The sequence below is a fragment of the Balaenoptera ricei genome, chromosome 4, assembly GCF_028023285.1.
Source record: "Balaenoptera ricei isolate mBalRic1 chromosome 4, mBalRic1.hap2, whole genome shotgun sequence".
NCBI classification, from domain to species: Eukaryota; Metazoa; Chordata; class Mammalia; order Artiodactyla; family Balaenopteridae; genus Balaenoptera; species Balaenoptera ricei.
This window is the reverse complement of record NC_082642.1, coordinates 92,636,527-92,651,436: the sequence shown is the minus strand read 5'-3', so window position 1 is coordinate 92,651,436 and position 14,910 is coordinate 92,636,527. Positions and strand designations below refer to the sequence as shown.

The following is a 14,910-nucleotide window of genomic DNA, read 5'->3' as shown; positions in this document are numbered from 1 at the left end:
CTTAGGGACCTGGACCCTCCTTGGCTCCCTGGGGATGGACCCACTCAGCCAGCCATGGCGCCGGCAGTCCGACTTGGCCTGGTGGGCGGGACCACCACGTGGACTCCAGCTCTCACCCCACCCCACCACCGAGAGGCTGACACCTACCACAGGGAATATTTATGTCATCCATCTATTTCTCTCGTCCTGGGATCAACTCTGCAAATACCTCTGCTGGAGCTGTGCCTTCCATCCACAGGGCCTCTGGCCACTTGCTTAGGTTGATATCTCTCATTCTACCTTTTTGGCTTCACTCCAAGGCCACCTTCTTCATGAAGCCTTTCTGGGTCCTCCCAGTGAAATCAACTGCCCCCTCCTGGGCCCTCCCACCGCAGTTTGCCTCTCTTACCTGACGGTGTCCACTGGGCATGCCTGGTATCAGAGCAACGGGAGTCCTGGCCCCTCAACAGGCTCTGTGCTTCCGGGCAAGGGACCCCCTGTCTAGCCCGGGCACACAGGGGCACTCGGCAAACACTGCCGAAAGGAACTGAGCCAAAAAGATGGACCCGGCCACCTTCTGGACCAGTTACTCTGACCTCTGACCTTGCCCACTGTGGCTTTTCCTTTGCCCCACCCAGTCTACTTCTAAAGCTCACAGTTATGGAACCTGGACGCAATCTCTGGCCTACTCCCTTGGCTGACCTGTAAGCTTGGATTATCCATGTTGCTTAATGACTGGGGCTCCTTCTGTGGTCAGCAGCGACCAAGAATCGGCCAAAGATCCTGGCTGCTATTGTTCCCAGGGAGGATGGATTTTCTTAAACTGGAACACCTGTGTTTGCATCCACCTGCCTAGCAGTATTACCCTGGGGAACCGTTTAGCCTCTGTGAGCCCAACCTTTCTCATCTGTGAAGAAATGGGACCGGTGACTTCTACCCCTGGCTGGGTGGTTGTGAGAAGACATGAGGCCTGGAGTGCAAGGCCCTGCCATGGCACAGGGCACAGCACAGCTGCCAGCCAGTCCTCCTTTCCTGGAGGAGTCGCTCCACACCTCCTGCTGCCCTGGAGTCTGCAAAGCCCTCCCTTCTTCCAGGACGTGTCCCTCTGTGCAGAGCTTCCCAGGCTGCTATGGGCACAGGAGCCCGGGAGAAGGCTCAGAGCCTGGAGGTGTGAATCAACCCTCCGGTGTGGCCAGGGTCCTTGGGAGGTGGCTTTGCCCCACTATTTCCCTGCTTCCATCAGTTCAACATGAGTCAGTTACTCGGGCTATGGGACAGTCCCCCTGCAGATGGGCAGTCCCCCTGGAGATGGACAGTGTCCCCACAGGCGGGCAGTCACCCTGGAGACAGGCACTTACGAGATGGCCTCAATCATGTCCATGCCCATCTCCACGCAGCAGTGGGCATGGTCAGCCCTGGCTTCAGGCAGCCCTGAGACGCAGTAATAACAATCTCCCAGGATCTTAATACGTAAACAGTGATTCTCCTGGAAAGCAAATTAATTTTAAAAATTAAAAATAGTAGGAAAGAGAAGTGGGAGAGAAAGAAACAGGAAGCAAACAGATTCACCCCATGCCTGGAATAACTTGCCTTTTAGGGCAGCGAGCACAGACCCAGTGCCGGCATGAGGTGTGGCCCCAGCCTGGGGACAGGCTTATCGGGAGCCGTGGGGGACGGAGGACAGGCTGAGCCGCCCTAGAGAAGCATTCCAGCCACCCCAGGCTCAGGAACTCACTTTTATGGCCACAGCTGAGGCCCAAGAAGAATACAGCTGGTCCAATGTGGCAGCGAACGGGGCAGACTCACTGGTGTGAGAGGCCCCGAGCTGAGAGTGAGGGGCCCATCCCACTCCCAGGCCTGGGACACGCTCCGACTCTTGGCCTAGGGTTCTACTAACAGTTTTATGACTCTCCTTTTATGAAAAGACTGAAGCAGAAGTGAGATTTAACCAAAGCTCACCTGACCCCCTGCCTGAGATTTTTATCCAAGACAGTTCTGCTAAGCCAGCAAGCACGTGCGTGCTAAGACAGCCACAGAGCGGAAGCACCCGTCCGCTGCAGGGTCACCCCGCAGGCCGCAACCGATGCATAATTGGGATTGAGATGGACTGTCATTAATCACCAATTCTGAGCTGTCCAAGTCTGCTTCCCAAAGGTTATTTCATGAAGCTGGTACGCTGGGACCCCAGTATCTGTGTGCCCTGGACTCTCCTTTAAGGCCCTTCCAAAACCCAAGGGCCGAGCATGTCCCCATTCACCTCGCCCACATTCGGTAATAAAATCAGCGAGGTGTGAGGCCCACCATCAATGCCCTCGGAGGCCCTTGGCACCGTCTCTCATCCATGATCTGCCTGGTGTCCTGTGACGGCCCAGGGGACGTGTCCACCTCTCGGTGGACATTGCAGTAAGTGGGCCCTGACATAGGACTCTCCAAAGGCACAGAGCATCGCTCAGAGCCACAAAGGCTGGGAAAGGACGGCAGAGTATAAACAGGGACTAACGAACGTGTGTCCTTCACCACTCCATGCCTGGGGGGGGTCACTTCCAATCTGTCCCAACGTGGAAGAGTCCTCTTTCCATAAGTCTCTTGGGTGACACACAGCTGTCTGCAGGCCAGTTGAGATTCAGACTCATTTATTTATTTATTTTTAATCACTCTGGCCACCCTCATCAGCAAAGTGGCTCTGTGGCACCGAATTTGCTCCTCCAAACACAAATTCCACAAATCCAGGGGTCAGGGCAGCATTTCCTGCAGGCCTCACCACCCCTTTCCACTTGTGACCGGTGACACTGTGAGCATCTCTGAGTGTGCTGCGGGGCTGATGTGAGGCGTGAGGACTCGCAGCCACAGCCTGTACGGCCCCGCCTCCCCTGTTCCCGATGGCGGACTCCGCAGCACCCTACCCCGGGCAGCCCAGATCAGGCCACCCTTCCGGCCCCGGCTCGGGCACACGGGGTCCCCAGGGCAGTGGGCAAGGTGACTCACTGCAGCCAGCTTGTCGAAGCGGGCGAAGAGCTCGTTGAGGGTCATGACAAGCTCCTGGGCAGTGCACTGGGACGCCAGGCTGGTGAAGCCCTCGATGTCAGCAAACAGGATGCTAGAGAGACAGGGGGGAAGACCCCCGTGAGGAAGGAAGGTCAGGGGGACACAGCTGGGGCCACCCTCCGCCTTAGGAGGGCTGCCAGCCAGCAAGAGTCCTGGGAGCTCCAAGCGGCTGCTGGGGAGGGGAGAGAGAGAGAGCTGACACTGGTGGTCTCTCCCAGCTGGTAGGGAAATGCTGGGCCAGCCCTCCTTTCTGTATCTCCCTGCACCCTCGCTCCCACCCAGGAGGAAAGGAGGGCCGAGGCGCATGAGGCCTGGGGGCGTACGTCTGCCTGAGGCCATGCAAACAGCGCCTGCTCCCCTCACCCTCAGCCACCTCTCAGGCCTGCCCCCCGTTTGACTCCTGAGCAGTCCCCTCAAGGTAGCTGGGTCCAGGAGAAGGGTCTTTGGTTCATCTTGTCTGGAAAGTGTTTCAGGCCCTAAAGGCGGCCGTACAGAGGTCTCACTTCCCAAACCCATACACAAGGGAATCCAACCCCAGGCCCTCCATACCGAGGGAGTCCTCTAGAAGAGACAGAATAAAGAGGCCCAGGGAGGAGGCAGAGGAAGACACAGCCAGTAAGCGTCTCTGGAAGCCCCCCAACTTGTCCTGCCAGCTCCTTCGGCCTCATCCCCGGGGCCCTCAGGTGCACCCGCTGGTCCCTGCATTGCACACTGTGATCTTTCATCTGTTCCCGAGATTGAACGTGTCTTCCTTTTCTTTCAAAACAGACTACCAGAGGTGAGGCCCCAGGGCCAGAATGAGTAAGGGCCCCAAAAGTTTTTTCTTAAAATGGACACAGAAATGTAGTAACTCTTGCGGGCTGAGATGCTCCTGGTGGCTGGGCACGGGGCCTGGGGTTTCCGACCTGCCACCTCACTGCGCCCTCCAGGCAGCCCTGAAGGAGGGCCCGGTGTCCCCATCCCAAGACGAGGAGCCTCGGGGAAGAGCCACGGACGGTAGCTTGGGGGCTCTTCCCACGGCCTCTGCTCTCTCCTCTGATCCACGCGGCTCCAGACCGACAGTCTCGCTTCAAATTAGAGTGTAGAACTAAACATGCCTTGTCATTTCTTTTGGAAAATGTGTGTTCATGCATTAAGCATATCTTTTCATTCTGCTGTCTGACATCTGGGGTCTTCCTGACCTGGGGAGCCTGCCTCTCCCAGGCCAGCCGGCTCCTAGAGATGGTCAACCACGCACCTTGGAGTCCAGAGCCTCCCACCCCAGTCAGGTTCCCACACCTGGCCCACCACTCCCCTGCCCTAATCACCCCAGGGACAAGTGCCAGGTAACTCGGACAGTCCTGTGCCTCAGAGCCCACCGACATTATCCAAACTAGCCAATCCCAAGCCTGCTTACCCTGCCTCATCCATTCCTTCCTGCAGAAGCCACAGTAGAGGCTCTTGCCCACGTTTCCCCTCACGCTGCCTCCTCACTGACCCCTGTGCTTCCCCGTGTGCCCCCCAGCCCATGGCGTAACGCATCCTCTCCTCTTGGGACCTGTGAGTGACAAACTATCTTTTCAATGGTAGCCGTCTCCCGATCTGTTGGCCTCACCATACCTGGATAATAATAACACCTACATTTTAAAATAGTTGGACATTGTTCTAAGCACTTTACATGTATGAACTCATTTAAGCCTCACAACCATCCTTTGAGGTTGGAATCCTTTCCGAGGTAAGAAAACTGAGGCACAGAGAGGTCGAGTCACCTGCCCAAGGCCACACAGGCTTATGTGGGTCCACAATCCAGGAGTTAAGCCAATAAATACTACGCTGTCTGTTGGCCCCATAGTCATCTTAAATGAGTAAAAGCACAGCTCACTGGTCTGGCATTGTATACAGGGCAGAGGGAGGTGGAGGGACAGGTGTGGGCTGCCGTAGGCAGGCAAGTACAGGACTCCGTCATGAGGGGACACGCCCTGCACCAGCTTGCACGAGGGGAAGTGGGAGCGCATCTCGGGGCTTGGGCTAGGCAAGTACAAGAAAAGTACAAGAGGGCAGCCCCCAGGCCCCGAGCCCAGTGCTGTTTCCCGGCTTCGAGGCTCCTCCGGCCACCCTGATCCCAGTCCGGACCAGCAGACAAGTGCAGGAGGAAAGCCAAAGAGGGTGGGAGAAATGGGGGAGCTGGCAAGAGAGGAGACAAATGAGGGGGATGGAAGAAAAGGTAAGGAGGAGGAGGAGCAGAGAGGAGAGACTGTCAGCCCACAGGACTCAGAAATCAGACAAGCTGCTCCAGAGTGGCAGCCACGGGGCAGGGGCTCAGCAGATGAAAGGGAGCCGGAGCCCCCACCAGGCTTTGATGCCTGGTGTCTGGCAGACAGGCTCAGCACGCCGCCCGGGGGAGTCTGTGGACATCCACACTGGTGAGAGGGAAGCGCGTGAAGGGAAGCGGCCGTGCTCCAGACGCTGACCCCTGCTCCCCAAGCAAGTTCAGACCCCTAGCCCAGCCCACCAGCCACCTCCCTGGCTCTCAGTCTCTCAGGAGCCCCACCCCACCCGGGAAGAAGGGAAAGGTCTCTCCTGGTCTACGTGAAAGCACCATGACATAGTTGTTCTGGAAATTCTTCTTTAACTCTTAGATAATCAAAGCCAAGGGGAGTTGGGGTCAAGATCAGCTGCTCCAGAGTCACGAACACCTTTAATAAGTGTCAGTATTTCTAATGCAAAGCCGGCAGGCACCAGGCCCAGCAGCTTTTCCACACTGGGTCCCAGGCTACAAAGCGGAAGCCTGGCTTTGGGGGATGACGAGACCCCCACATGGTGGGAAGGAAAAAAAATCCCCAAACCCGGCAGAGGCAGGAACACTACTGGGCAGGGTGACCCACAGCACCAAGCCAAGGAGAAGAGGGAAGGAGGAGAAGAACGGGCCGCCCCTAGAAGCACTAGGCAGACGTGTGTGGACCAGGGCTCGGGAGCCTCGCTTCACTGAGCCCTGAGCCCTGCAGCTGCCTGAGCTCACCTAGCCACTCAGCCAGGACGGCCTCTGCCTGCCACGTGTGGACATGCGCAGGCCTGCAACCCTTCTTCTCCACAGGGACCTGGCTGGGCCTAGGAGAGCACTTTCTCCACTGCAGCTTTCATCTGCTAGACCTGTGGTTCTCAGAGCTGGTGTCCATCAGAATCCCCCTGGAGCTTTCATATGGAGAAGTCCCGGAGCCCCATCCCCAGAGATTCTGACTTCATCGGCCTGGGGTGGGGCTCTGCTATTGATTGGTTTTGTTCTGTTCTGTTTTATTGTAATCTTCCCTGGTGATTCTAATACGCAGCCAGGGTTGAGAACCAGGGTACTAGTTTAAATGTCACCTTCTCAAGGCTTCCTCCACCCTATTTAAATCTACAACCCCTCCCATATGTCTAAGTCCCTTCCCGACTGTATTTTTCTCCATTGCACTTTTCACCATTTAATGTATTATTTATTATTGTTGTTGTTATTTATTATCATGCTCCTGTCTGCCTCTGCCCACTAGAACGTAAAGTCTTTGAAGGAGGGATTTTTTGTTGTTGTTTTGTTTTTGGCTGCGTTGCGTCTTCGTTGCTGTGCGCGGGCTTTCTCTAGTTGCGGCGAGTGGGGGCTACTCTTCGTTGCGGCGCGTAGGCTTCTCATTGCGGCGGCTTCTCGTTGTGGAGCACGGGTTCTAGGCATGCAGGCTTCAGTAGTTGTGGCACACGGGCTCAGCAGTTGTGGATCGCGGGCTCTAGAGCGCAGGCTCAGTAGTTGTGGTGCACGGGCTTAGTTGCTCCGCGGCATGTGGGATCTTCCCGGATCAGGGCTCGAACCCGTGTCCCCTGCATTGGCAGGCAGATTCTTAACCACTGTGCCACCAGGGAAGTCCTGAAGGAGGGATTTGGTCTATTTCTTTCAATACCACATCCCGGCCCCTAGTACAATGTCTGGCACACAGAGGAACTGCTCAATAAAATTTGCAGTGGAATGACTGAATGAATGAGGACAGGGCACATCTACCTTGCCCTCTGCTCTGCCCATCCCCCTCCACACACACACACACACACACACACACACACACACACACACCAGCACAATACCCAGCACATAGTAGGTGCCTGTGTTAGTTTCCTAGGGCTGCTACAGCAAAGTACCACAAGCTGGGCGGCTTAAGACAACAGAAATTTATTCTGTCCCAGTCCTGGAGGCTGGAAGTCTGAAGTCAGGGTGTTGGCAGAGCCACGCTCCTCTGCGACTCTGGGTAGAACCCTTCCTTTCTTCTTCCTGCCTCCGGTGGTGGCTGTCAATCCTGGTGCTCCTCACCCTGCAGCTGTGTCACTCCAATCTGTCTCTGTCCTCATAAGGCGTTGTCCATGCGTATCTGTGTCTTTGCATGGCATTTTCCTCTTCCTATAAGGACACCACTTATATTGGATTAGGGGCCCACCCTCTCCAGCATGACCTCATCTTAACTTGATTTCATCCACAAAGACCCTATTTCCAAATAAGGTCACATTCACAGATACGAGGGGTTAGTACTTCAACGTATCTTTTAGAAGGGCACAGTTCAACCCACACAGTGTCTAATATATATTTGTTGAATGGAAGAGAATATTCACAGTGTAAAGCAAGGAAGAGGCAGGACCAGTAACTCTAGTAGCTCTTCCTTCTACCCCCCTGGGCCTCTTGAGGTCCCAAGCACGTGATCTGAGACACGAGTGTGGGGAGCCCCGGGCCAGGCACCCAGCAGATACCCAGCAGTGTTCATGGAACAAACGGGGGAATAGTGATGGAGGCCAGGCATCTTCCCGCTCTGCGCCAGAGGACGTCGGAAACAACATCCGTGTGGACGGGACCTCCAGGTGCCTTAGAAAGCCTGACCCTCCGGGACTTCCCTGGTGGTGCAGTGGTTAAGAATCTGCCTGCCAAAGAAGGGGACACGGGTTCAAACCCTGGTCCGGGAAGATCCCACTTGCTGCGGAGCAACTAAGCCCGTGGGCCACAACTACTGAGCCTGCGCTCTAGAGCCCGTGAGCTACAACTACTGAGCCTGCGTGCCACAACTACTGAAGCCCGCGCGCCTAGAGCCCGTGCTCTGCAGCAAGAGAGGCCACCGCGATGAGAAGCCCGTGCACTGCAACGGAGAGTAGCCCCCACTCGCCGCAACTAGAGAAAGCCCGTGCGCAGCAACGAAGACCCAGTGCAGCCAAAAAATTAATTAATTAATTAAAATTTAAAAAAACAAACAAAAAGAAAGCCTGACCCTCCCTCCAATCTGCTGGGACCTATTCTTCCGTAAAAGTTCTTTCAACAGCTGCTGAGGAATCAGGGAGGGGCAGGTTGCTGGTTCCCTTCCCTCAGGTGGTGTGACAGCGGCCAGCAGCCAGGGGGGAGGTGGTTCCAAGCAAGGCTTCTAGCTGGTGCGGAGCTGGGACAGGTCCCACGTCTGAGCCCCGCAGCCCCTGCTCCACGCTGACGGAGACTCTGCCACCTCCACATTCCCCCACCTCCCGTCACAGGCAAAGTCACATGCCTCTGCCGCCTCGGGGGAGGATTCTGCTTCGTGTCTGTCACTTCTGGAGGCTCCTCTGTTTTACGAGGTTTACCCAACGGCAGGCTGTCTGTTCTGCTGGCCAAGATCGCCTGATCTGCTCCTTGGTAATTCCGAAGGCCATTTTACAACAGCGCGGGGCCCAGACACGTGGCAAGGTACTAATTCATCGATTAGCTCCCACTTGAGAGCTTGTCTTGGCAACGTGATCAGGCCCTCGCGGTGGGTCTGCGGAGGCTGGGTAGGCCCACTCCGGCTGTGCGCTCCTCCCTAATTGCCTGCCATCACTCATGGTCGCCTGCATTCTGTTCCAGAGGCAGGAGCGGGCAGGCTCTTCATCCCAGTTCCCACAACAGGCCCTTCAGCTCTGTCACAGCTTCAGCTCAGCCTCACCATGTACAGTTTTGGTCAAGTGCATTTCCTCACTGTTGATCCCTCTCACGGCCAACAGGCTCTAGGACTTACGGAACTGCCGGCATCTGATCCCGTTGCTGTGCAGAAGCCACGACCCACAGCATCTCTGAACAGCCAGGAGCTAGGGGCCTGGGCGGGCAGCAGCACGAGAACCCACCCGTCTGAACTCCTGCACTCCCTGCCTGGCACGGGGAGGGAACTTGAGAAATGCCAAGAAGCAAGCCATCTGTCCAGGTGGGCCCAGGAAGAGCAGGGGCCTGGGGAAACAAGAGATCATGGGGTGGGGGCCGGGACGGGAGCATGGCAAGGTCTCAGCCCAACTCCTGGGACTGTGGGCCCAGAGGGAGCGGAAGGTTCTGGGGAAGCAGGGCAGGAAGTGCCCTGGAGGCCCCCAGTGTGTAGCTTGGGGAGGCCCAGCCACAAGCCAGGGGTCTCTTCTGGACCAAGAGGGCTGCCCCCTCAGCATCACTCCATTTGCTCCAAGCCCTACCACCCAGAGAGCCACCCAGGTCCATGGCCCCTTGTAAGATAAAGGAGGGTCAACGGGCCACTCCCATGCCCTAGGTGAGCAACACAGTCAGGTGTGGTCTCATTAACACCCGGCTGAGAATGGGCTCCAGATGACGGGGCATTTTCCGAGGGGCGCGGTGGAAAACATTAGCGGGGCATCTGAACTGGGAGCAGCCAGAGGACCATCCGAGGACACAGGCTGGGAGAGGCAAAGGGGGAAAGCCAGGGAGAGGGTGCTGAACACACTGGGTGTCTGTCGGCACGCATCCACCTACAGGGAGAATCTGCCCTGGGACAGCCGTGCCCTCTCCACTCCCACAGAGACGGGACACCTTCCTTCAGGAAGCAGAGGGTTCTGCGACAAGCCTGACCACCAGGACCGGGTCCAGGGGGTCTGGGATCAAGGTATGTCCTGGGATCCCCACTGCCGGCCTCAGGGCCTCCTGCAGACCCCATTCCAACGCCCCAGCGCCTCGCTCTTATTTCTGCTCACCTAATCCTACTCCCCCCACCCAGGCAATGAAGCCTCCACAGCACCTACAGGCTTTCTGTTTCCAGAGTCTGGGGAGAACTGGGGAAATGCTTCCTAAAGGAGAAACACTGAAGGGAGGGGAACTGCCCCAGAACCAAGCCGTAGTCGGGACCTCTCAGTGGTGAGAAGATGGGTGCTTTTTATTTTCTTCCCATGCTGCTCGTATTTTCCAATTTTTCTATAAAGAACCTACATCCTTTGTAAAATAAAAATGTTAATTTTTAAAAGATGGAAAATAAATCGCATTCTTCTTTTAGGCCCTGATTCTAACCCTTCCATCTTCACAATGTCTTCTTTGACTCACCCTGCCCAGAAATCAGCCTTCTTGTGTCTGAATTCTTACTAGAATCAGAATCACAAAGCACAATTGATTCCAGTTGTTTCAAAGACAGCCTGACATGTTTAACTGGTCAGTGACCCTGTGCCCCAACTTCTCTCTCTTCTAGTTTCCCCCAGGGCCCCCCATTTTGAGTCCAGACCGGTGCTGGCTCCATTCCCCACTGATCCCCATTCTGTGTCCCAGGACAAACTCAGGTCTGTTGTCAAGACCCAATCCCAGGCAAGGATGTGAAGAAACTGGAACCTTTGTGCACTGCTGGCGCAGAGGTAAAACCGTGAACCACTATGGAAAACACTATGGGGCTCTTCAAAAAGTTAGAAGTAGAATTCCCATATGATATAGCAATTTCACTTCTAGGCATATACCCAAAAGTGTGAAAGCAGGGACTCAAGGAGATATTTGTACACCCATGTTCATAGCAGCACTGTTCACAACAGCCAAGAGATGGAAGAAGCCCAAGTGTCCATCTATGGATGCATAGATAAACAAAATGTGGTAAATACATACAATGGAATATTATTCAGCCTTAAAAAAGTAAGGAAAACATGATACATTCTACAACATGAGTGAACCTTGAAGACATTAAGTGAAATAAGCCAGACACAAAAGGACACATACTGTATGATCCCATTTAAATGTGGTACCTGGAAATAGCCAAATACATAGAAAGTGGAATGGTGGTTGCCGGGGGCTGGGGGAAGTTGAAGAATGGGGAGTTAGTATTTAATGAGTAGAGTTTCAGTTCTGCAAGATGAAAAGACTTCTGGAGACGGATGGTGGTGGGTGATGGTTGCACAACAATGTGAATGTCCTTAATACCACTGAACTGTACACTTAAAATGGTTAAAATGGTACATTTTATACTATGTACATTTTACCACAACAAAAATACTTAGTTAATTGATTGACTGATTGAAAGAAAAGACCCAACCCCAGTGGCTCCAGCTGGGTCGTCAGCCACGTTCCCAGAGCGCCAGGCTCAGCCCTACCTCACCGTGAGGGCTGGATATTCCCTAAGGGGCAAGCACGGTGTCTTTTCCATCTACTCTGAGTCATGTCTGGCACATAGTAGCAGCTCAATAAATGTTTGTGGAATGAATGAGAGGATAATATAAGACCACTTATATCTATAATTGATACAGAAGATGACAAGAATACTTTTCTTAATATCAGGTTGGAGACAGGAAAGCTGCATGTTTGTGGGCCACACCTCTCGTCCATCTGCTGGCTGAGGACATGGGGAGGTAAACATTTTCAATCTCTGCCCACAGGGTGCACAATCCGCCCACGGGTATCAGAGCATCGCAGACATTGCGGAGTGGTCATTATAATTCAGAACCATGCTGTAGCTGAGCCAGACGCCGGAGTGACCTGGGGACGCAGCCAAGCCCTTGAAGAAGACAGGAGAGGAGCCGATAACCTTAAAAGGGGGAGGTTGGGGAGAGACAGGGAAAGAAGGGAAGGGCGGGGGAAGGGCAGCCCTCCCCAGACCCTGCTACACACCCCCTGTGTAGGGTGAAGGTGTAACCTCAAGTCCACCCCCGGGTCAGCAGCTCCTCTGCCAGGCCCCCAGCTCCAGCCCCACAGGGCTCCTGGGTCTCTGAGAATGAGGCTCTCATTCAAGCCAGTGAGTCAAGACCGCACCTCGCCCCGGCACTCCTTCAGCAGAGGACCAGCGCCCCCTAGAGGAGGTGGCCTTCTCTTCACTCCCACAGAGAGCAGAGTCTGGAATGATCGATCCCACCATCTGCAACCTGTAAAACCTAAGGGCTCCAGCGTACTGCCCAATCAAGTGCAGGTCTTTCTCATTCAGCAGGGACCCTTGCGGAAGCAGGGAACCCTTCAGTACCCTCTCAGGCCTGGCTGGGTGTTCCCTTCCTCCTGAAACCTCTGGGGTTACCTGACCTTGACTCTCACCTGGTCGCCTGCCCAGGAGCCTGCTCTGCTTCCGCAGGGCAAACAGGGTGCAGCCACCTCCTGGGCCCGGGGCTTTACACACTGCACGCCGTAGCTGCCCTACCCTTCCAGCACCCCTGCAAGAAGCCCCAGGGCCCCCCTCCTACAGGCTCTGCTCCTCAGTGACTGAGAGGTGGGTTGTCTAGCACTGTATTCTGCCAGAATGCAAAGTCCATGTCGCCAGGTCACTACCCCCACTCCCCATGTGATACATCCCCAATTTACTAATTAACCTGTTGTTTGTGTGTCCTCCCAAACAGAAGGGGAGCTTCCCCATGACACAGACAGTGTCCCCCCGCCAATTGCCAGCACAGCCCTGCCTCTGGTTAAGTGTCTGAGAGCACAGCTGGTGATTCCCAGCGATGGAGGTAGAGGTGAAACCTCTGCTGAATGGATGAATGGAAGGACATCACCATTCCCATGTCACAGATGAGGAAACCGAGGCTTAGACTAGGTGACCTGCCCAAGTCCCCACAGCTACTAAGTGGCAGAGTGGGGTGTGAACTAGCCTGCTCAACACAGACACTCATCTACCTCCACAATGATGACCTCTTGGCAGGGGTAACCCGGTGGCACCTGGGTTCTGGCTGCATCAGTACCTTTACTCTGCTCCCCCATGTGGTACGTTCTCTGGGGGTCCCTTCCTCCAACCCCCATCTGCCTCCCCCCAGAGCAGAGCACCAGGAGCCCCCAGCCCAGAACAGCCTCCGATGACATGTCCTGGAGGCCCTTGTCCCAGGAGTAGGGACGGCACGACCCTCCTCTCACCCTGGCACTGTGGCTGCAGCAGGGCCAGATGTCTGGGGGGAGGTGAGGGTAGGCAGGAGGGCTCCCAAGTCACAGGTCTGAATCCAGCCATGGCCCCAGCCCCAACTGAGCTGTCCAGCAAGAGGGGCTGAAACATCTCCACCCGACACATCAGACAGGAGAGGCATCTGGGGGGCTCCACGGGGGTCTTGAGGGTTCCTTGGCCTCTGGCCTGCCTCAACCCACAGCCAGAGGTGGCCCAGCACCAGAGCATCCAACAGGCTCCCCGGAATCCCGAGAATTGTATGCTGTGCAATGATCCTCCTCGGGGCCTGGGGAGAATGAGGCCACGGAAAGTGATGGGGGGCTTCCCTGGTGGCGCAGTGGTTGAGAATCTGCCTGCTAATGCAGGGGACACGGGTTCAAGCCCTGGTCTGGGAAGATCCCGCATGCCACGGAGCAGCTGGGCCCGTGAGCCACAACTGCTGAGCCTGCGCGTCTGGAGCCTGTGCCCCGCAACGGGAGGGGCCGCGATAGTGAAAGGCCCGCGCACCGCGATGAAGAGCGGCCCCCGCTTGCCGCAACTAGAGAAAGCCCTCGCACGAACCGAAGACCCAGCACAGCCAAAAATAAATAAACAAATAAATAAATAAAGTAGCTATAAAATTAAAAAAAAAAAAAAAAAAAAGAAAGTGATGGGCACCTGTCTGTCCCCCTTCCCTGCCCAGGACAAACTCTCTGGCCACCCATTAGTCTCTTCTCTCCCTTAGATCCAGGCCCAAACTGTCACACCTCAGAGTTGATTTATTTTTCTTGTGGCCTTGCTCTCAGTGGGGTTAGAGAACAGCATGTCATCACCCTGTCTAAATATTACAACTCCACAGAGAATTGACGAATGTGACTCATCACCCTTCCACTCCAGATCGAGAATCCCCAGGCCTTTCTTTGCTGATAGGAGTGTGGTAATAATCATAATAATAACAGTAACAATAATAGCTGCTCCCAATTAGTGAACACTTGTTCTGTGCCAGATATTGTGCTAAGCGCTTTCCTCATATTATTTCATTTACTGTTTTTCTTTTTTTAAATAAATTTATTTATTTTATTTTTGGCTGCGTTAGGTCTTCGTTGCTGCGCGCGGGCTTTCTCTAGTTGCGGTGAGTGGGGGCTACTCTTCGTTGCGCAGCACAGGCTCTAGGTGCACAGGCTTCAGTAGTTGTGGCTCACGGGGTCTAGAGCGCAGGCTCAGTAGTTGTGGCGCACGGGCTTAGTTGCTGCGTGGCATGCGGGATCTTCCCGGACCAGGGCTCGAACCTATGTCCACCGCATAGGCAGGCGGATTCTTAACCACTGCGCCACCAGGGAAGCCCTTCATTTCCTCTTTAACAAGCCCTGTTAAGTAGGTACTTTTCCTATCCTATTATGCAGATGAGGAAACTGAGGTTCAGAGTGGCTCAATGCCTGTAACTTGCCCTGGTCACACAGCAGAGCCAGAATGACATGAAGGGCCTTGCCTAGGGCCCCAGGGCTAATCACTGGACCATGAGCCAAACCCCAAAGTGCATTTCTACACTGTGATGTCATCCCTCCACCTACTACTCAACCCCCAACCCAAGCCACAGGTTCAGCCCCAAACCAGAGACCAGAGCAAGCAATGTGTTTCCACCAAGAGCAGCACCCGGAGGCTGATGAAACAGGGAAGGGGCCCCAGCGGGATATTTGCATACGATTGCTTGCGGCTGGCCTCTGATGTGTACCAGCCACCCCTAGTCCTGGCAATTTCAGAGCCAGAATTATGTCTGTCCCCATGAAAATGATGGCATCTTAGCTTTTCTGTCCTTTCATCTCTTTCC

General features: G+C 55.0%; 1 protein-coding gene across 1 annotated transcript in view; it reads right to left on the bottom strand.

The window, feature by feature from the left end:
- Positions 1–14,910, bottom strand: part of ADCY5 (adenylate cyclase 5) — a 157,386-nt gene that overhangs the window by 48,340 nt on the left and 94,136 nt on the right. The window contains exons 4-5 of the mRNA XM_059920966.1: positions 2,965–3,076; positions 1,338–1,465 (exon numbers count right to left, since the gene is read on the bottom strand). Of these exons, the coding sequence (XP_059776949.1) occupies positions 1,338–1,465; positions 2,965–3,076 (240 nt within the window). The remainder of the gene's footprint in view (positions 1–1,337; positions 1,466–2,964; positions 3,077–14,910) is intronic.